General features: G+C 42.2%; 1 protein-coding gene across 1 annotated transcript in view; it reads left to right on the forward strand.

Moving 5' to 3' along the window:
* The window catches only part of PLPPR4 (phospholipid phosphatase related 4), a gene marked incomplete at its 5' end in the record, with an annotated part of 53,688 nt that overhangs the window by 16,809 nt on the left and 13,056 nt on the right, over nt 1–23,823 (forward strand). The window contains 3 exons of the mRNA XM_081948802.1: nt 16,351–16,536; nt 21,267–21,396; nt 22,736–22,931. Coding sequence (XP_081804928.1) covers nt 16,351–16,536; nt 21,267–21,396; nt 22,736–22,931 — 512 coding nt within the window. The remainder of the gene's footprint in view (nt 1–16,350; nt 16,537–21,266; nt 21,397–22,735; nt 22,932–23,823) is intronic.

Below are 23,823 nucleotides of genomic sequence, written 5' to 3' on the forward strand. Positions count from 1 at the left end.
ATTGCAGTGCCCCCTGCAGGAATGCTGTTTTCCCCCACCTCCCCCACTCCGCTCCCTTCCCCCCTGACCCCACCTGTTGGCCTGGCTATATCCACACCCCTAGACTGAATAACCCTCCCCCCCACCCTGGAACCCCTTAAAACCTTTAAAAAACATTTTACTAAAAAACCCCTAATCCCCCGCTTCCTCCATCTCTCTGGGTTAATAAACCCTTCATCGAGGTGGGCCCTAGCCAGGGCAGGGGGACATGCCTGCGAGAGAGGGGACCCTCGCAGTCGTAGAAGGTCAGACCTTGAGTAGATTAAGATGTTGGTATCAGACCATAGCTATGGCTATGGCAGGGTTTCATTTGTAGCAGGTCCAAGATGTAAATGGGAAAGCAGAGCACTTAAAAGGCAAGTGAGAGGGGAGAGGAAGAAACATCCACAATCCACAATCCATCAGGGCCCAGAGGCAGTTCTTAGAGTATAGACGGAGATCGCAGCTCAGCAGGGGGGGGGGGATAGACAAAGTGCCCAGGCCAGTTTCCCGGCCTGTTGATCTTCTGGAGGCCGCTCATGGCCTCCGGTGGCCCCCTGGCTTCCTTCTTCGCTCCCGCGGCTCCTCTCCGACCCCCACCGGCCTCCTAGTCAGTCAGGCAGCTCACCACGGCCAAAGAATAGAAGAAAGGTATGGCGCCCGATGTTCCAGCGCCATCTCCGCCGCCGCCACCGCCACCACCACCGGTCGGGCCCGAACGTCGCCCCCGAACGTCTAGGTGTAACACCCCCGCATATATCGGGCGGGCTCTCTCCACCAGTTTGCTCTCAGCTGCTCCGGGGCACTACCGCTTCGGCCGAACCAGCAGCAACCCACCTCTGCTTTGATTCAAAAAGTTTCACTGACAGATCCCCTTATTTGGGGGAAGGGGTATTTTTAGCCCTCTGTAAAGGCTTTCCTGTGTACCAAATATATTGGCGTTGTTGTTGTTTATCCAAATTAGTTTTAGACTGCCCTTCACGAATGCCAATAAATATGAACACACTTAAGCATAACACAATATAATAGCTCAGGAAACCAGATGTCTTTAAAACAATGCAGTCCAAATAATTTTCCTGATTTAATTTATCATGGCAGTGATGATAATAATGCTGCATTGGCTGCCCATTATAAGCTTCCAGATGTAATTCAAAGCGTTGGTTATCCCTTTACAGCCCTTTATGGCACAGCAGCAGGTTACCTGTGGGACCAAGGCCACCTGTAGGCTGATTAAGTGGGCATTTGCCTCAGGCGTCAAAGCTTAGAAGTAGCAATGCCACTCATAATCCTTTAAAAAAATACAAATCTTCACATTGGCAGGAGGTGGTGCCATGAGTCAATGTGATGTAGAGATACCATATACCCTTGAGCCTCAGTACTGTATAGCAGGGGGCCCCATTCCCTGGTCCTTGGACCAGCACTAGACCGTGGCATGCCAGAAACTGGTCTGCACAAACAAGTGAAGCCCCATCTTCGGAATGCAGACCTCACATGAAATCATGGCCCACAGAAAAAAACTCCATGGAACCTGGCACCGAAAAGGTTGTGCGACACTGCCATATAGGCAGTGGTAAGATTCAAATAATTTAACAACCACTTCACCCAGGGTCAGGTTGGCTGCCATGGGAGGCGTTGCCCATCCACGTCCTCCAGCTCTACCGCACATGTGGGACGAGCCTCCCATGACAGCCAACCTGACCCTGGGCGAACCGGTTGTTACATTACCTCTCCCATCGAAGTGGATCATGGGTGCTGCGCTGCAATGGAGAAATGGGCAATGGGGCAGCCTTCTCCTTCCCTTGTGCCAGCCATTTCATTGCCCGTTTCTCCAGTGCAGCGCAGGGCCCAGGAACTACTATTGATAGGGGACGGGGGGGTTAGGTAATTTAACAATCGGTTCACCTGAATCAGTGCAAACTGGCTGAATCCCACCACTGCATATAGGGTATGGTGCCTCTATACCAGGGGTGGGTTTCTGCCAGTTCTAACCTCTTCTATAGAAGAGGTTCCACAAATCTACAGTGCCGTTTAGAACCGGTTCCAGCTCCCTCCCCCCACCCGTCCGCACATCATCAAGATGAAGAGCGAGAGGAGGAATTCTGGGAGTCAAGTTTGAACACCCCTGGGGTTTTTTTTTTCTAAAGGATTAGGGGTGCAAGGATCTTGTAACTTAACAGCTTTAAGACTTGCGTGCCTCAAATGCCAGACTTTCTGAACCAACATTTTGGTTGCTAAGCAAGAGCATTTTTAAGTGAGTTTCACCACATTTTACAAGTTGGCCATGCCCACCCAGCCATATGACTGCCGACCCACTCCCACTCAGCCACATGGCTGGCAAGCCACTCCCATCCAGTCACATGGCCAGCAAGCCACTCCCACCCAGTCACATGGCCAGCAAGCCACTCCCACCCAGTCACATAACCGGCAAGCCACTCCCACAAAGCAGGCCACACCTACAGAAGAGGTTCTAAAAAAATTTGAAACCCGCCACTGCTCTATACCCTAGGTATATAAAAGAGGGTGAAAATTTGGGTGTGTCTTCTACACTGAATGTAGCCCCACTCACCCACGGGGCCCAACCCTTTGGGCTCTGCCTCCAGCAATTTACCTCCTTGTATCAAATGGGGGAAATGGGGCTTGCAGAGGCTGCAGTAAGCTATAGCAATCCCTGCAGCCTGAAACAGCTGATGATCAGGAGGCATCTGCTGAAACTGAAATTGAAAGTGAAACTTGCTGTTTGTTCCTGGAGGCAAATTGCTGGGGGGCAGAGGCAGATTTTTTTTTTCTTGTGCTAATCAGGCTGTTTGCTGTTTGCTGCAAGGAGGTAAGTCAATAACTATAAATGCCTATAGAATGTTTAAATTATTAATTTATTTTTTAAAGACTGCTTTATTATTGTTCTAGACAACTTAACAAAATGAAGAAGCTTTTTAAAATAAATGCTTGATCTGAAGAGCCCCGGTGCTATTGTATCTTCTTTTAAATAGCAGAGAATGGCCCTGACCTTGATAGGTTTTCGCAAGATTCTGAAAACTAGGTTTTCTCCCAGGCATTAGGCCAGACCAGGGGTTTCCAAACTTGGCAACTTTATGACTTGTGGACTTCAGCTCTCAGAATTCCTCAACCAGACATGCTGCCTGGGAAATTCTAGAAGTTGACGTCCACAAGTCTTAAAAGTTGCCAAGTTTGGAGACTCTGGGCAACTAGACTATGCAATGAGCCCACCCAAAATTGAAAAGAATATACATTTGGCTTCATTTATTTTGTTTTGGATGCTGGTTGTGTTCTGGAAGTTTTGTGCTTCTAACCATTTGTAACCTGGTCAGAGTTGGGGCCAGGGTAGAAATTACATAAATAAATCACTAAATTCTCCAAACATTCTAGTAATTATAGCTTGGTTGAATTCTTAAGAATTCTTTTAGATATATTTACATGCACAAGTACACTGAAATCCATCCCATAATTATAGTTTCAAGAAATTTCAAGAACTAGACAACTGTTACTCATCTGTAAGAACCTTGGAAATGGCCTGCATTCAACTAGCTGCTGAATTCTGCACAAAAACCAACTGCATGCCTGCAAGGAGACCCAGAGAACATAGGGTGATTAGCCTTCTACTGCTGCTGTTCCCCAGCTGCCGATCCTGGAAGATAACCTATGGGCAGCGTAACTCATAGCTACTGTTAGGTTTATCCTCTGTGAACTTATCTAATGCTATTTGAAAACCATCTGAGCTGGCAACTGCAACATTAGTCTCTGAGTATCACTTTAACTGTGCAGCTGTACTGACAGAGGGAGAGAAAAATTGCAGCTCTTGAAAATGGATCAGTCATATAAATAAAGCAGACGCCTTGCTTTGCATGGCATGTTGTGAAATGAATAGGTTTGTAACTGCTCTCCCTTGCCTATTGAGTACTGGTAGAGAGAAATGGTCTCTGGTAAATCCGCCGCAATTTACAGAAAAATGTGAAAGGTTCTTCAGTTCTCTGTGTCCCTTAGATACTATTTTGAAGATGTCCTTTTGCGCTTCACCATTCGCCTCTTGCAGTGTCTGCCACTGAAAGGTCTAGTTCATGAATAATATGTGGACATCTAATTTGTGAATGTACCGTAGGTTATGTAGGTATGTAGAGCAGTGTTTCTCAACCTTAGCAACTTTAAGATGTGTAGACTTCAGCTTCCAGAATTCCCGAGCCAGTAAACTGTTGTGAGATGCCTACACACAACATCAAAACACACACACACACACACACACACACACACACACACACACACACTGGTTTTCTTATTTTAAAGGCATTGGCAATATCTTACAGGATCAAGAAACATGGGATTGGAAAGTTTTATTATCTTGTGAAGAGTAAAGATGTCTTTTAGTTATTACATTGCAGTGTATTTCTCAGGCTTAGCCCAAGAACCACTCAGAACACTCCACCTAGTTTACAGTGTATTTGCTTACATCCAACAGACAGAATCTTGCCAGATTAAAGCTTTAGTACATTTACTTTAACGGATAGAGAGATTGGTCCTTGGTAGCTATCTTTATTTTCTACCTCTGCCTCTATCCATCTTCAGCTGTCTCTTGTCTTGTCCCTCTTTCTCGCATGTGCTTCCTCCTTGCCTACCACTTCGTTGTGGTCCATCACACCAGTTCCCTCTTGTTAAGCACCATCTCTCACACTATTAGAATAAACAAGGAGCATTGATGAATGTAGAATACTGAAATCTGATTTTCATTCTCCAGATGGGTTTTGATTCTCACAAGTTGTAGAGGAAGGTTAAAAGATAGAGGAAGGTTCAAGGATATAGAGAAAAAGAACAGAAGGATAGGTATTAAACCCACACATTGCCAAGATCAGTCCAGCATTTTAACTGCCAAACTTTGCATTATACGATACAGAGAATTTTCAGCACCAAATCAGAACTTCAACTGAAATATTGCAGTCATTTAACACTTGTTTTTATTTATTAAATTTATATCCCACCTGTTGTAACAGGAACTCCTGGCTATATAACAGCGCTTCCTCCTTCACCACCACCACCCCGCCCCATGACCAGGTGGATTGGGAGAAAGTAACCCAATGAGTATCAGTAGTTGAGGTAGCCTGGGTTGTTACTATTATAATTTATTAAATTTGTCTCCCTCCTCCTTATCCAGCATCTTAACAACTCTAGCACATTGGGTGTGCATTTTAAAACTCTTCAGGCTATTTTGGAAAACACATATATTTTTGCACCTAGTATTTCTATTTAATAGGAATAGTTTCTGCTAGACATTTTAAGCACCTCTGAAAATAACAACAACGTGCCTCATTTCTACATCTAGACATAGCCCTAAAAATTGCAGTCTTCGCCAATATTGCATGTAAAGTAAGAAAATGGCCTGCAAAGACAAACCAAAGTTAAAATAAACTGAGTTTCACATGCTGTTAGATCTTTCATTGACCTAGTTAAAGAGGTTGTATGAACACACGCTGCAATGCTTGAATGATAGACCAAAGGCTATTCTTCTGGGGTCTTTCAATAGGGGGAGAAAGGACCTATGTGAATCTCATTTCTACAGGCTGTGTGACTCATAATATTTTACTACTCCTTAGGGGTACTTCAAATTCTAATTTAATTCACTGATTGAATAGCCTGAGTGGATATCTTTTGGTTTATGATGTAAAGTTTAATATGCCCCTATGGCAAATAAATATGTTTAGAGACACATATCGTTTTTGGTTGCCTTCTAAAGAAGAAGAGAAAGCAGACAATTTATGTCTATAGATAATGCTATTAGAACTACAACAGGAAGGAATCAAAGAAACCCTACAATGGTGGTTCTCTTCTTTTGAGCAGATATAATGCACAAAATACTGACGTCATATACAGATAGTTCTTGATTTATGACCATAATTGAGCCCCAAATTTCTCTTGCTAAGCAAAACATTTGTTAAGTGACTTTTGCCCCATTTTATGACTTTCATTGCCACTGTTGTTAAGCAAATCAATGCAGGTGATACAGTGGTGGATCCTGCTGGTTTAACAACCGGTTTGGTGATCGTGTGTTTCGCTGCATGCACATGCGCAGTTTTACCAAAACTTACATTCCAAGTTACTTCTAGGCGAGTAACACAGCTGAGGCGCAGCAATCCGCTCTGCAGCGCTAATCAGCTGAGGCTATATAGGTAAGTAAAGTGCGTGGGCAGGCCAACCTGATCGTCGGAGCGAACTGGTTCACTCTCAGCTGATCGTCGGAGCTACCAGTTCGTCCGAACCAGATGAATCCCACCCCTGAGGTGATATGTTAGTAAGGCGGTTCTTAAGTGAAGTTGGCTTCCCCATTGACTTTGCTTCTCATAAGGTTGCAAAAGGGAATCCCACAAGCCTGGGACGCTGCAACCGTCATAAATATGAACCAGTTGCTAAGCATCCGAATTTTGATCAAGTGACCATGGGGATGTTGCAATGGTTGTAAGCATGAAAAATGGCCGTAAGTTATTTTTTCAACGCCATTGTAACTGAACGGGATTAAATGAACTGTTGTAAGGAGAGGAAGGCCAAACTGGAGTTCTTGAAAATTCTTGATTTATACTTCGTTCCAACATGTTTTCAAAGGGCCTAGGATCGTGAGTTTGGGAGGGAGGAAATTATCCTGCAATTTTTCTCACCAAATCCCATTCAATGGGGCCCAGCTAACACAGATGTTCTATTTTAGGAGGTACAATGTCAGTCTGATAAAAGCTTTGCCATTCTTTCTTCTGCTTCATCAAAGTCAGTCCTTTTATAACCCTTGAGAGAGGAGTAAGTTTCTTACTACTACAAAAAGTTATGTCCTGTTAAAATGATTAATGGGGCCATGTTGATGAAAAGCATCCTTGGGGATGGGGGAGTCAAAAAAATTAAGCTGTGGTCATGTGAGCTAAACTCTCCCTGTTTTTCATATGCATTTGCATGCAATGCAGGAAAAAATGATGGAGTTTCACTCATAGGATCACATCTTAGGGGTTTTTAAATTAATATTTCCCCAATAGACGTGCTTGAAAGTAAGAAGGAAAGACACTGAAGCTTAGAAGTCTAGAATTTCTGTTTTGATTTGTGATTGATGTCTCACTCTCACTACAGTTAATTTAATTTTTTAATTTATTTATTTTGTCACGCATGTATAAGATAACAGATATAAGTATAAACATGATTATGAATAAAGGAAATGGATACGAATAAGTGGGGACAGTAGGACAGGGACGGAAGGCATGATGGTGCGCTTATTCACGCCCCTTACAGACCTCTTAGGAATGGGGTGAGGTCAACAGTAGACACTCTAAGGTTAAGGTTATGGGGGTTGGGGATGAAACCACAGAGTTAGTTAGTGCATTCCAGGCATTGACCACTCTGTTGCTGAAGTGGTATTTTCTGCAATCGAGTTTGGAGCGGTTTACGTTATATTTCTATTTATTGTGAGCTCGTGTTGTCCAGCAATCACACTTTTTCTAAAGTTAAGAACCTCTTCTTTTTGTGGAGAAATTCAGGATTGGCTTATTCAGGCTAAGATGCATTTTCCATTGTTATTTTGAAAAGCCCCTATCAATGGTTCAGCAGCCTGGAGAGAAACTTTGCAAACCTTAAGGAATCATAGGGCCTCCCGAGCATTTCCCCAAATTGCCCTGGAAATTATAATTTTTAATATGACAGTAGGAACAGAGGATTAAATATACATGTGCTTGCTTGCATACCCAGTTTCACCCTCTTATAATTGCCAAGCATAATTCATGTGGAATTCTAATTCAAAGCCTATTTTTTTCATATAAAGCAAATTAGGTTATTTGTATAGGTTAAAAAGCTGGTCCTATATCTGCATGGTTGAGGTTTCATCTCTCTGATTACGGTACTTCAGCAAAGCATCCATTATGATTCTACCACAGATGTGTTCATCAGATTCTCATTAATAGGCATATATTTTTCATAAGACATGATAAAGCCTGGAGTTCATATTAGATATACTACTGGGTACCAGCTGTTCTTGGAAAGCAAAAACACTTTTTTCCTATTTTATTTCTGTTGTTATTGTTGCTGTCAAAGCTCAACTCTTCCCAAACCAAGTAGAGGTGGGCATCAAACAGATGAATACAGAGACTCCAAGAAAGATCTGGTCAACAATTAGATGCCCTGTCACTAATTAAGATATATTTCCATTATTTTCCCACGGGTTTGTTGCTCAAACAGCCATGCCAAAAAGGCATGGAGTTTTTACTGGCACCTTGATTAAGTATGTAAGTAAGTTAATTTCTCTTTGCCAGTTGGCTGCAGTTTCCATTCCATCCATACTGGACATGACTGGAATAGCTAGGCTCACAATAAGATATTCAAACTGTAACAGAGTAACAGCTGGAAGGGACCTTATACCGTATTTTTTGGAGTATAAGACATACTGGAATATAAGGCGCACCAAGATTTTGAAGAGGTAGATTTTTTAAGAAAAGTTTTTTTCACTGCCAGCCTCCCAAACCCTTTGCACACCTCATTTTTTTTGTGAAAAATGGGTCATGTAGAGAGTTTGAGGGGCCTGCAAAGTGCTCCTGGGGCTGGGGTGGCATTTTTGCATGTTCCGGAAAAATGAGCCTGTTTTTCTGCCAAAAACAGGGCATGTATAGGCTTTGGGAGGCTTGTAGAGTGCTCCTGGGGGCTGCGAGGGGCAAAAATGAGCAAAAACGGTCCTAGGAGCACTTTGCAGGCCTCCCAAACCCTCTGCACATCCATTTTTGTGAAGGGGCAGGGTTTCAGGAGGCCAAAAATGCTGTATTCAATGTATAAGACGCACCCAGATTTTCACCCTCTTTTTGGGGGGGAAAAGGTGTGTCCTATACTCCAAAAATATGGTAGTTCATCTAGTCCAACCCCCTGCCCAAGCAGGAGACCCTACACCATTTCTGACAGATGGCAGTCCAGTCTCTTGAAAGCCTCCAGTGGTGAAGCTCCCACAACTTCTGAAGGCAAGCTGTTCTGTTGATTGATCTTTTGGATCTGTCGCTGGTCTCTATACCAGGGGTCTCCAACCCCCAGTCTGTGGAGCACTGGGCTGCTGCAAAACAGCAAAACCTGGTCTTCCTTAAATTGATGTCCTCAAAACCAGTCTTCAGGACCATAATACAAGTAGTCCTCAACTTATGACCATAACTGAGCCCAAAATTTCTGTTGCTAAGCGAGACATTTGTTAAGTGAGTTTCACCCTATTTTATGACTTTTCTTGCCAGAGTTGTTAAGGGAATCAATGCAGTTCTTCAATTGGTAATATAGTTGTTAAGGGAGTCTGGCTTCCCCATCAACATTGCTTGTCACAAGGTCACAAAAGGTGATCACACGGCCCCAGGATACTGCAACTCTCATAAATAGGAACCAGTTGCCAATTCAAAATGTGGATTTCACAGGATCGCTGCGATAATCATAAGTGAAAACCAGTCATAAGTCATTTTTTTCAGTGTTGTTGTAACTTTGAACAGTCACTAAATGAACTGCTGTAAATTTAGAATTACTTGTATACTCTGTGTATTGCAATCCCAACACATCCAGAAGGCATTAAGTTGGGGAAGACTAAAACGTTTGGCATGAGAGTATATATTCACAACTAAAACAGATTACTGGGTTTAGTCTACCAAATAATGTTATTCTCTTTGTGTACTTGAAACATAATTATCTTACTTGTCTTACCTAGTTGTATTAAAAACACGATTAAGTATTCATAATTCTTCCGCAAAAATTTGTAACATTATCAGTCCTGTGATATCAGGAAATGGTCCCTGTTGCCTGATATTCTTTCTTTCCCCTAGGGATAATCTCTGTGCTTAAAGCCATGGTATCTTATTAAAGATATGGATTTGCAAAGTTCTTTTTTAAAAAGCTATTTTAAAATTAAAGGCAGTTTAGTGGAAACATTTCTTCCTTTCTGCATAAGAATGTCTTCCTCTTTGCTAGATGTTGCACACAGTAGCATTGGATAGGAAGGTGCTGAGCAATATTCTCCCACAATTGCCAAGACAGTGACATTTCCAAAAAGGGAAACAGATACACTGTTCCATGAATGTGAAATTGCATTTTTGTTCCATGCGTCGTACAGCTAAATTACAGTCTTGAGAGATTTCTCTTTTTGGCATTCCTCTTCCCTCTCTCCCTGCAGCAGGTTACAGGGAAGAGACAAATATTCTAACAAGGCCTGAACTGGTCTCTTATATAGGAATTCTTCAATTTGCCCCAGGGCATGTGACATTATCTAAGCTGAGATGCATCTGCCTTCTCATAGTTTATTGTAATGAGGCTTCACCATTTATACTCAGGAAAAAGTTTGAAGGATGGATGCATGGAAAGCAGGAGTGGGATTCAGCCAGTTCGGGCGAATCAGTAGCTCCGACGATCAGCTGAGAGCAAACTGGTTCACTCCGATGAACAGGTTGGCCTGTATATCCACTCAGCTGATTGGCGTGGCAGAGCAGATTGCCGCGCCTTAGCTGTGTTACTCGCCAAGAAGTAATGTAGAAGGTAAGTTTTGGTAAAAGTGTGCACACACGCGCAGAACGCGTTAGGTGTGCAAAACACACAATCACCGAACCGGTTGTTAAACTGGCAGGATCCCACCACTGATGGATTGATTCATGGATGGATAGGTGGGTGAATAATAGTTTGTGGTTTAAGGAAGCTGCTAATGGTACCAATCATTTTAATCATGCAGTCACCCAAAAAATAAATTTTACACTATTTCAGTTCTGGAAGTTGAATTCTACACATCTGAAAACTGCCAAAATTGAGAAACAATGCTCTAGAGCAGATTTGGGGAACAATAGCCTCTTTATGACTTGTGGGACTTCAACTCCCAGAATTCCTGAGCCAGCATGGCTGGCTCAGGAATTCTGGGAGTTAAAGTCCTCAAGTCACAAAAGGCCATCATTCCCTATCCCTTCTCTAGATCCTTAATAGGATTGGAGGGGGTGGGGGGGAACTTGGGCTTGTTTGGCAGAACAACTCAATTTCAGCTCTCCAAGCTTCTGATAAACACTTTCAGGTAGCAGGACAGGAAAAAAACTCTATGAAAGGCCCGAAAGAAGATTGTTAGCAGTGGGTAAGAGTATCAGTTATCGGAATGAAGCCATTTCACGTTCACATATGATCCTTCAACTATCTGGAATATTACATACACCACCTGGAATTATACAAAAGGAAGGATATAATCAAATAATTGTCAAAATTCATTAGAAAAATTATGTTTGTTCCTATTTTTCGCTTAGCTGTGGATCTACTATTGCTTGTTTCCATAGCAAAACACTGTGCATCTGCTCTATTTTCCAGTATTCAGTATGATACATTTTGTTATTAGCCATAAGGTTTTGCCTTCACTAACTATTAGGAGCGTCCCCTAAAATCACTGCAATTTGATTAAATAGTAAGACTTTGTGAATTGATACCCGTAGTACTTGTTCCAAAAATGTATTAATAGGGTATATAATCACCATAAGTAACAGACCTGCCATGGGAGTCTCTCTGCCCCGCTGTAGCCGCTAATCTTTCCAAGAAACTGCTTAGAGCACTCGATACAACTGTTGGCGAGCGGTTTGAAACTGACTGCCTGGCCAAGCCTTACTGTGAGGCGACCGCCGGGCTATCTGATGGCTGCTAAGGAGCTCCACTCCTACCGATGATTGATGCTTTAGACCAGAGGTGGGAACTTTGAAGTCTTGAAGTTCCCAAGTTTGGACACCCCTGCTTTAGACGTTCTCAGGTGTTGTTGGAGACATCAAGTGTGGAATAAATTCTGAAACTCTGACTAGTGACCGAGAGAGAAGTAAGGATGTGGCTAGACTGATTTAGGAAACTTGAGTCCAGTCAAGCCAAGGAGGCATGTCCAAACAGTTCAAACTCAGTCTCTGGGCAGATAGACAAAAGTTATATCCATACATGGAGTTTCCAAGCAGGGCACAGGAGAATACAGTAAGTATACAATCCTCTCCATCACCAACCATCAACAAAGCCACAAGGGCTTTGAATGTGGCAATGCAGATGAACTGTCCTTCAAGTAGAGCTTGATTCCTAGAGTCTTCATAGACATATTCCTGTAGTTTTCCTGGCAACAATATGAAACTGATTTGACAGTTCCATTTTTAAAAAAAAATCTGTTTCCTTATCAGCCCTGACTTAATGTTTTCAATTTCCTTATCAATTTGCCACCAGCCTTAGACTTAACCGTAGTTGACTTTCATCCAAATATTAACCAACTTTGACTGTGCTTCAATCTTTTTTTGAGATAAGCCACCCACCCCAATAATGGCTAAAGGCTCACTATATTTTCACCTCTATATCCACTTGGAATCATTTATTAAGGCCATAGTCTTATGTAATTTATTTGGAAAAATGCCCCATCAAACTTCTTTGAGTTATAATTGTGAGTAATCATGAATAAAAGAAAACTGGAATAAATGTTACAAAACATCCATTTTGATGAATGTGTGTCAGATGTTTTGTATCTCTGGATGAGTGAGCGTTCAAGAAATCCAAAATGAGAATTTTACAAGGACAATGTGCTTATAAAATGAGTCAAAAATTAATTCGAAATGCATGTATTAGGAACTCTATATGCAGATACCCCAAAAAATAGCACAGATGTGGCACTTGAGATACACGAAGGCTTATGCTAATAAAGAATTTCATGTGTGTATGCAGGATTTGCCTTTCAGCAAGATGAATAGACTTTTGGGAGAAGAGGGATAAACATTTGGATAACTTTAATGCATGTTATTAATTTATCATAACCGGTAGCTTAGCATATATGAATAATATAGATTAGAACTCTCAGATGATCTAAACCAGGGATGTCACACTCACTGCGTCATGTTGCCATCAAGTGACATATCGTGATGTTTTTCCTTTTGCAGAGCTGGGGTGGGTGTGGCCTGCAGGTCCGGCCTACGGGTCACCAGTTTGACACCCCTGGTATGGCTACATGCTTTTGCATACAAGGTGGAATTTGAAAACACTCCTCTTTTTTTACACCAATTTTAATGGATTTGTTTATTTTTGGCTTCAAACCCAGATGCCAGCCTTGATCAGTAATGGATGGATGAATGCATGGATGGATGGAAGGATGAAGCTCATCCATGTAGCTCACAAAAACCTGCATCTTTTGTTAGTTGCTAATCGACTTCTTATGAGTCTTTGGATGAGATCAAGATATTTCTGGACTCTTGCTGGAGCTCAAATTTTATTCCATTGTAGAGAATTGCTCAGTGTATCTTTGCCATATGAACTGAGGATAAAATAACAGTAGCCTTACATTGATGCTATCATGATTGCAAAAATCAAATAAATGTGACCATTGCTCTCTGCAGTCAGAAGATTTAAGGTTTTTTATTTGTTTTATTTCTAATTTGTGAATTAACTTGTCCAACATTAGTAGGAGGATTTTTTTTTGTATCATGAATGAATGAATATTTTGGGAATAATTTAAACATTTTTAATATTCAGAATTTTCCAGTAGGAAAAAAATGCTGATCTAATTTTTTTATGTTCTACCTTCCAAAGTATACTGTACAAGATAAAGTTGCAATATAGCAACTTGTGCCTCAGCAACAAAGATATATATTTGCATAGTGGTGGAATTCAACCGGTGTAAACACCGGGTCGCTTTGTGCATGCACGCACACGCACCAAATGCACCAAACGCACACACAGTACATTTGAAATCAGCACTAAACCTTACCTTTTCCTGCTCGTTTGGCCCACCCGCCTGCCCACATTCCTTACCGCTTTTTGATGCAAATAGCCAATTGCACACACACGCACAGCGTGCGGCGCCTGCGCAACCTCCACCCAGCAGCTGAGTGTCGCGGGGCGGTGGCGTGTGCGTGCTTGACAAGGACGCCCAGCCCTTTCGCAGCGTACCGGTTGCGACAGTATCCGGAACCCACCACTGGTATATTTGCTTTTATCTGGATTGCTATAGAGCAGCAATGACGAACCTTTTTTGGCTCGTGTGCCATAAGTGGGGGGAGCGCATGGGGGGAGTGCGCAGGTATGCCGCACCCATAATGCAATGCGCGAACCTCCCCAGTGCGCATGCACGCACTACAGGCGCGACCCCCCCACTTTTGCATGCTTTTTTCGCCCTCCCCAGGCTCCAGAGGCTTCATAGGAGCCTGGGGAGGGCAAAAACAGCCTTCCACGCCCACGCCGGAGGCCCTCTGGAGGCTTCAGGGATCTCCAGGAGGCTTCCCTGAAACCTCTGGAGGGCAAAAAAAGACCCAACAAGCAAACCGGAAGTGACTTCCGGTTTGCTTGTTGGGTCTTTTTTTGCCCTCCAGACTTGCCCTCCAAACTTGCCCTCCAGACTTTTTTGCCCTCCAGACCGGAAGTGACTTCCGGTTTGCTCAGGGGGTTGTTTTGAGCACTCCGGAAGCTTCAGGGACCTTCAGGAGGCTTCCCTGAAGCCTCCAGAGCACTTAAAATGACCCTCTGAGCAAACCGGAAGTCCATTCCTGAACTTCCGGTTTGCCCATAGGGCTGGTTTTTTGCGCTCCAGAGGCTTCAGGGAAGCTCAAGAAGCCTCTGGGGTGGGGGGGGAGAGGCTCTTTTCACCCTCCCCAGGTTCCTATAAAGCCTCTTTTCACCCTAGGGAGGGTGAAAAATGGCTTTTAAAAAGGGTGAACTCAGGTGAACCCTGACAAATGGCTACGCGTGCCACAGGTTCACCATCCCAGCTATAGAGCCCAAGAGCTATGGTAACTACCCACCCATGCGGTCAGCGTTCCAGAAAAACCCAACTCCAGTTAAAAACTCCGAGACAAGCATTTTGTCAACGTTCCCTTTTATTTGAGTAGTTATACTGGCACATTAGGGAAAACCCGAATCTGAGAGTTCTGGATTTTCCCTCAGTAAATCGAAAACCCAAACCCGGCCCCTGCACCCATCAGTCCATCACATGGTCCAATCACAATCCGTCCCAACTTGAGACATCTCAATCCCTCCTCCTCCAGGTGCAGGAATACCATGACCTTGACCGGAAAGAAGAATGCTATTATGTCTAAATACATTCCCTCTACTAACCCCCCCCCCTCCTAATTTCCCAAGCACAAGAATGTGGCAGTGTGGAAGCTTCCGGTGTTAATATGGCTTCCAAAGCTGACATATAATGATGATAAGTGCAGGAGAACTGCTTATAAATATGCAATAGTTAATGTTGGTGCTCAGTGTAGAGTTTAATCATAGTTTTACTATTCGTATTGCATTATATATTGAGATCTTTGGTTTTGTTGTAGCTCGTATTGCAATTCTTTAGAAGAGATGAGCAAACTTAATCAAATGCCAAATTAATACAATAATGTGACTAGCCCCACTTAAGAATTATGCATTTACATTAATTGAATGAAGTTATGACAGACAATTAAGCTGCACTTAACTCATTTTAATCCACAATGGAGGAATTTAAATGTAAGAATGCTTAACTTTTTACTGAATCATCTCTAGGGTTATCAGTGCATTATTTCCTGAATCACATCCAGGGTTATCAATGCAAATAATTTGATACAGAGAAGACTTGAAACAAAGGCTTCCTAGATATTCTGTTCTATACTTGCTCTCTAATGTGTTTATTTGGGTCCCAAAGCCTTTTTATTTGTAGCTATTGAGCATACACAAGAATTTCTCGATCAATTTGCCCCGAGTCCCCTGTCCCACTTCCACTCTGCAACGCTTGTTGTTCTTAGGACCATACTGATTTCTCCTTTTTTTTAACATTCACACTATCTGTGCCTGTGTTTCTCATTCTCAGCAGCTTAAAGCTTAAAGCAAACAAAGTTGAAAAACATTTGGTGTGTATGATCATGGGGTGGATAATTTGTCTGCCACTGGGCCCAAATTACTGGTGAAAGAGGTTTCCTCCTCCCCTTGGTGGTTAGAATGCAATATTGCAGACTAATACTGCCAACTGCCAGCAGTTCGATTCTCACTAGCCTCAAGGTTGACTTAGGCCTTCCATCCTTATGAGGTCGGTAAAATGAGGAGCCAGATTGTTGGGGAAATATGCTGACTCTGTAAACTACTTAGAGAGGGCTGTAAAGCACTGTGAAGCAATATATTAGTTTAAGTGCTCTTGCTCTTTGAATCTGTATAGCACATTTAGAATCTACTCGAGGAGTGACATAAGGAAGGATAGCTAAGGAAAGTCCTACTGTGTAACCAAATGTTTTCTTGCATAAGGTTGCAAGAAAAAAGCCACCTTAAGGTCTGAGTTTACTATTAATATACACATCTTCAAGATAGATCTTAAATATGTACATGGTTTTTTTTAAAAGTAACTTTCGTGTTTTTTTTTAGCTGCCCATACTGGCTTCTTCTGTTGTCAGTCTCTATTTCCTTGAACTCACGGATATCTTCAAGCCAGTACATGCCGGATTCAACTGTTATGACAGAAGTTTGAGTATGCCATACATTGAACCTTCCCAAGAGGCTGTTCCTATCTTGATGTTGCTCAGTTTGGCTTTTGCTGCCCCTGCCATTATGGTGAGTTAGAGAATTTCCCATTTGTCCTATTCATTTTATGTTTTGCCGGTGGTCAGAAAAGTGTCAGCAGATGACCAGATCCTCAGATCTTCAATTCCCATCTTCAAGAATTGATCCAATGATTTATTTGCAGAGAGCCCCATGATGAGTTTTGCTCACCTATAGTCAAAAGATCCAGTGGTGACAGGTTTGGGCAGCTGAGTCTGAAAAGCTGCCCGTTAAGGAGTGTTCTCCCCTGGGATAGGAAAGAAACTTTGAGGGAGAGCATGTTCTCTTCAGCAGCTGGATGGGTAGTTAAACATTATTCTTTTTAATGCTGGTTCATGCGATCAAAGCTGAACTGGAGTTCATAACTGGGTTGTATACCAGGTTTTTAGTATATCTCCTTGAACTTGAAAGAATAATGGATTGGAACCTATAGATCAAAGAGAAGTATTAGTTGCCAGAATAATTTAGACTAGGTTGTACAGTTTACTGGATCAGTTTAAATGTTTCTCTGCTTAGTCATCCATGTCTCACTTGTTTAGTTTCAAACTTGGTTAGTGTGGCTTGGCATATTTATTTATTCATTTATTAGATTTCTTTTTTATCCCACCTTTGTTACTTTATAAGTATCTTAAGGTGGCAAATGTGAGTACCTACCTCACACTCCTCCTTCCTCCTATTTTCTCCACAGCAACCTTGTGAGGTGAGCTGGGCTGAGAGAGAGCGACTGGTCTAAAGTCACTCGCTGGCTTTCATGCCTAAAGCAGAACTAGAACTCACAGTCTCCTGGTTTCTAGGCCAGCTCATTAACCCTAAATCAAACATAAACCCAGCCCATTCAGATTACCGTATTTTTGGGAGTATAAGACGCATCTTTTTCCCTCAAAAAAGCAGCTGAAAATCTGGGTGCATCTTATACACTTAATACAGCATTTTTGGCCTCCCAAAATCTCGCCCCCTTTGCAAAAATGGCTGTGCATAGCCTTTAAGAAGCTTCCAGAGTGCTCCTGGGGGCTGGGGAGGGCAAAAATGAGTGAAAAACAGACTGTTCTTTGCTCCCCCCCCCCGGCCCCCAGGAGCACTCTACAAGCCTCTTAAAGGCTATGCATCCCCTTTTTTGACAAAAAAGGGCCTGTTTTCGCAAAAAAAATGGGCTGTTTTGGGAAGTTCTGCAGAGTGCAAAAACTTTTTTTTTTAAATTGCCTCTTCAAAATCTTGGTGCGTTTTATACTCCGGTGCGTCTTATACTTCAAAAAATACGGTAGCATACAGTTCACTGTTATGCAAAGCTGCAAAATTAGTTAATAGTGTGGTGGAAAATCATTCAGTATCTAAACCCCAATCAACAGCTGCATGGCTTGACTTATGCTCCTTCCAAGGGAGATCTTCATACAGTATATAACAATTGAAAGCAATTGAGAATTCTGTAAAAATAAAAATGTTAATTTTCAATCCCACTAGTTGTTCTTGATCAAAGTCCCAGCACCATAATGGTTGTACTGAGGCTCATTATGTTATTGGAAGCTGATTTGGACAATAGTGCTTAGCTTACTAAATCCCTTAAGTCCCCCTTATGGTGGAATTATACTATCTTCACCATCCTTATTTTGCTGTAGGGGAAAATAAGGGAAATCCATTAAGGTAGGTAGTACAGCTGAGAGAAGGTCAAGCAATAATGTTGAACTACTGCACTCTCAATTACACAGATACCAGGAGATCTAGTATATCAGCAGTTTTCTAAAAATGGCCTCCATAATTTTTAATTAATGCTTTAAAAAGAAAAAGATTCTTTGCATGGCTTTTTACCTAAAACACTTGGGGAATACTGTGATTCTTACTAACTAGAATTCCATTTCTTCTTGCTTTCTTTCCAACAAAAAAGGAAGCCAACATTAAATAATTGAGAGTTGGTTCATTCATGCTTCTTTACTCTGTAATGGGCAATTAAGTCTGCAGTTCTACCTAACATACCTGTTGGGGAGAATTAAAAGAGGAACAGCCACCTCTGTCAACTATTGTAAGATTTGTTGGATAACCATGAGCAAAAGATACGCTTTGGATAATGAGATGGGCAGCACATAAATTAAATAAATAGCAACAAAACTGCAGAAGAACCAAATTAAATTGCATTCCGACTTCAGCAAAATAGAGAGATGGCCACAACAGCTAGGCCAAGCTGTTAATAATCTTAAGAAGTTCAGATACATTGAATAGTTCATGAACCACGGACCCTGTTCTGTTAGATTCACCTATCTTTAGCTACGTTTGTTGTTCTACAAGATAGGATGCTTGTGGCCTAAGAACTGGGTATAGTTCCCTGTGATTGTGCTGTCAAACCTGGTGGAAAATTAGCCAATTTTGGAAGTACATTTGTAATTGCTTAAAATAAGAATGAGAAGAGAAGTTTTCAGAGAAGCAAACCACTCATTTCCTCATTAATTTGCCACTGATTTTTGATGACATAATTTTGAGGATAGCAATGCAGTTTTCAAGCCAGTTTGATTCCCTAGGAGTATGACACAACTGTCCCCACTGTTAAATCCTCTCCAAAATTATTACACTAGCCCAGGGGTGTCAAACTCAAGGCCCGGGGGCCGGATCCAGCCCACCGGGACTCAGATCTGTCCCGTGGGGCCGACCTGGAAAAAGTGAAGGACTGGCCTGCAGTGCCTCTGCTGGTGAAAACAGCTCGGGAGGGCTGTGCGCAGCCCTCGTGAGCTGCATTTTCACTTGCAGAGGGTTGCAAGAGGCCATTGCAGCCGGAAACAGAGCTTAGGAGCCCGGTTTTGCTGGCAGAGCGCTCAGGCCACCACAGGCGCCCCTGACATGAGTGACGTTCAGCTGGAAACCACCCTGGTCATGCCACCCCAGCCCCTCAGGTCAAACACAACCCTGATTCGGCCCTCAGTGAAATCGAGTTTGACACCCTTGCTCTAGCCATTCTGGAAACATCTTCATTCGTAAAAAGCCTCCTCCAGCCATCTAATCAACTTTTGATCTGAGCTGTGGATAATCTTAACTTTGAGATCTCAAAGTTGCTCTCTACAAGAGGAAGTAGTAGTTGCTTCTTAGCTACTCACAAAATTAAGGGGACCTCTGCCAATATCATGCTCAATGGGACGAAATTGCCAAAAACCAGTCAAATCTGTTTAGCTACTCAAATGTGATAGAAGTGAATGGAAACGAAGCCGAAAATGCTGCTGTAGAGCACTACTAAAATATGTCTTAAAGACAGTCAGAGCTAATGTTGAAAATTGCCAACCCAGGGAAGTATTTTCATGAATCAGTAAAGCTAATACAAAGTGAAACAGGTAATTTCAGCCCCGCCTTGACCGCTGCGATGAGCACTGACCTCTCAAAACAGTAGCAGTGCCGTCTATAAATACCTAGAAAGCACCAAGCAAGAGAAGGAATATTTTCAGAATGGCAAAACTAGGTTCAAACCTTCAAAGTTTATTTAGTAGCCCTGAGCATTTCTCCCAAAGTTAACTACTTCAGAGGTCAATTTTTAAACTAACATAGTGTGTCACGGTGATAGCAGTGTATACCCCTTTGTTTTCTTTGTACATACGAACATATTCATTCTCTGCTTTCAAATCCAATTACCCACAAGCAATGTCAGGGAGCTGGAAGAGATCTTAGATCAACCGTTGTTTCAGCCAACCGATCTGATCATTCCTCTCGCAAACAAGATCATGTAAACATGAAGTATGTTCCCTGCCCTCACTGAGAAAATTGAATTAAGAGTTACCTGGGATGTAATAAGATAGGATAACTTTATTGTCATTGTTTTTTAAATGAGAGCACCCTGGCCCACATTAAAAATGAAATTCTGTTGCCTGCTCTCAAAAGAAAGTATTTATCTACCCAAACACCTACATAACAAATATATACACATGCTCTATAAATATATACCGTGGTGGCGCAGTACTACAGGCTACTTCTGCTGATCACTAGCTACCAGCAGTTTGGCAGATTGAATCTCACCAGGCTCAAGGTTGACTCAGCCTTCCATTCTTCTGAGGTCAGTAACATGAGGACGCAAATTGTTGGGAGCAATATGCTGACTCTGTAAACCGCTTAGAGAGGGCTGTAAAAGCACTGTGAAATGGTATATAAGTCTAAGTCCTATTCCCATTGCTATACCTGCGAGCATCCATACTTTGGTGCATGAAATTTGCACTACAATAATTACATATAAGTGCTTTGATTTGAACCAGACCCTGCTCAAAAAACCCAAAGAGAGACCACGAAGGGAGAGAATTTTGCCATCCTGCTTTCCTTGGTCATGGCAAAGTCTTGTTCAATATAATTTCTGTGCAGAATGACTGAGCACCAACTGAAAAAAATATTTCATTTATATGCTCCATTTGTGCACTGGCAGCCGGGGACAGATGGAGATGGGGGGAAAAAAAGGGGGGGATCTCTGGTTATTGGGGAAAAGATGAGAATTTAGGTCAGATTCACCCCAAACACCTCAGCCTATGCAATTGTAACTGCTCTGGCCTTAAGGCAGCTGATTGGGGGAGGGCAGCATGTGGTCAACAAGAATACACAGACCCATTGCAAAGCACTAGATTATTTTTGAACCACTGGAAATTGGGTGAAAAGGGTAGGATAACTTCCTCTCAATTATTCTTGCAAATACCTTAACAGTAGGGAAAAATAATGTATCCATCCTTTTAATGTTGTGGCCTTTATCACAGGTACCACAGTTACCTTGCACCCAGCTTTTGTCATTGCAGATTATGGTAGGCGAGAGCATTCTCTACTGCTGCCTTTCCAAACGCCGGAATGGAATTGGAGCCGAGGCCAATATCAACGCTGGCGGCTGCAATTTCAACTCTTTCCTTAGGAGAGCTGTCCGATTTGTTGGTGAGTTTTTCTGATGGGGTTTCAGGGTTCTATAGGGACCGGGATGAAGCTTTACCTTCACTGCATATATGCAATCCAAGGTGGCTGCCTCGCCCCAATCCATACGCTCGCTTGTCTGAATGGGTTGAAGGACTCACCATGTGGATTGGCAAAAAAAAAAAAAGCTCACTGGTTCAGAATTATAATACAGGTATATAGAGGAATAACTACAGTACTACAACATTACAATATCAGCTGACATTTTGCTCTGTGTGCAGACCAGCCCTGAGGTCACCAGCTGGCATTCCAAATTAGAGTAAACAGTATGTCTGTTTGACCAAAGTTATTGGTCATAGCATTATCATATCATGTGGCATATCATACATGGGCTAGAAATATAAATTAGCATTTGAGCTAGAACCCAATCTATATATATAAAAACAGATGTGTTTGTGTGTGTATGTTCCAGCATAACTCTGGAACGCCTCAAGCAATTTCCACCAAAATTGGTACACAGATAACTTACTCTCTGGAAACAAATATTGTGGGGGTAAGACATCCCTAAAACCTGTGTGTGTGTGTGTGTGTGTGTGTGTGTGTGTGTGTGTGTGTGTGTGTGTGTTCCAGCATAACTCTGGAACGCCTTGAGCAATTTCAACCAAAATTGGTACACAGATGACTTACTCCCTGGAGAAAAATATTGTGGGGGTAAGACACCCCTAACACTCCTTGGGGTATTGGTTCTGTTAAGATACAGCCTGTCGTGCCTTTAAATGGCTTCTACTGTAGTGCCGTAAAGTGGCTTCTACTGTACAGTGCAGTGGAGTTACCATGGTAACAACTTCACAGTACTCCACAAGGGGACTTCCTCTGGTAAGGGGGATAATCCAACATTAGAAATTATGTTTGGTCTGGACATTTTCTCCCTATAATTAAATACCTGGGCAACACCAGGCTATCAGCTAGTAATATACAAATGTCAAGAATATCTGTGTTCAGATATCAATATCTAGACCACCTAACCATTAAAGCGCAACATTGTTTATATTTTAAAAATCTGACATAGGACCAGTATATGCCCTCAGCTTACAACCGGTCACACAGTGTGATCTATAGTTTGACCTGGGACCCCGCAGTCACAGTGAAGGGAGGATACTATGCCCCATTTATACAGAGAGCCCCAGCAGAGGACATGTGAGATGTGAATCCTATTCAGGGTTGTCTATTACTGAAGTGGAAGTTCAAAGCCTGGCACCTTTTTTGTGGGGTCATTTACATGTCTTCCTACAACTGGGTGTTTAGCGATCCATTTGGCTTTCCATTGACCAAAGTGTAATAATTTTTTGGGTTCCATTTCTAGGTGTCCATATCTTTGGCCTTTGTGCTACCGCACTCGTCACTGATATCATACAGCTGTCAACTGGATATCAAACACCGTATTTCCTGACTGTATGCAAACCTAATTATACTTCCCTCAACGTATCGTGCTCAGAAAATTCTTACATTGTGGAGGATATTTGCTCAGGATCTGATCCCATTATCATCAACGACGGCAGGTCAGAAATCTATTTAGTAGTTTGTTATTCAGTATTTGTTACCTCTTTTTCCTCATGCGTATATATCTGATTATAGTATTTGTCTGCCTATTTTGCTTTTCCACAAGGCAAGCCTTTGCCTTGTAATTTACATAGAATATTTTAGTGTGTTCCTCAGATAAAAATGACTTCTAAAGTTGCTTGCACCCATCGCCAGCGAGGCCTGTCCTCTGATTTTCGGTGTACAAAAATAAAATGTGACACACAGCGTAAAGGAGGCTGCAAGAGATGAAGAGAATAGTATCAAGCTGGAGTCTTTATTTTTTTATAGGTTACAGGTTTTGATTGAAATCATGTGGGGGGAAATGTAGTTCGGTCCATTTTGGAATGGCTTTTTCAGGATGAAAAAGTTGGGAAGAACCCAAGGACATTGGCGTCGCAGCAGAGGTGATGAATAGCTGTGTTTCTCTTACCTTAGCTACAATCCTAATGCATTACAGTAGCTGCCAATTTAATTATTAGCCAAAAGCAGGAAGCGAAATGCCCAAGTGTCCTTTCCATCATTCCCCTCCAGCTCCAGGTAGCTTGATGTGATGCCTGATAGCTACAATTAGTATCAAAATTATCTGGGATGAAGGTAGTTACCTTCAGGTAAATTACCTTTGTTGGACTGATCGACAGGAAGGTGACACTGGAATGAACCAAAGGCAGCTGGTCTTTTTTCCTCTACTTCTATTGTGTTAATGTGGACCCTTGGCTATGTTCTGCCATATATTAGCATATCCAAGAAATAGCATATTTAGAAACAGATTAAAGAGGACAGAGTTCTACAGAGAGACATGTATGTAATTCTCAATGGCTCTCTTTCAGGCTTTTGGTTTTCACAGCAAAAAAATTGCTTAACTACCGGTAG

This window comes from Natrix helvetica (assembly GCF_964273705.1).
Source record: "Natrix helvetica genome assembly, chromosome: 3".
NCBI classification, from domain to species: Eukaryota; Metazoa; Chordata; class Lepidosauria; order Squamata; family Natricidae; genus Natrix; species Natrix helvetica.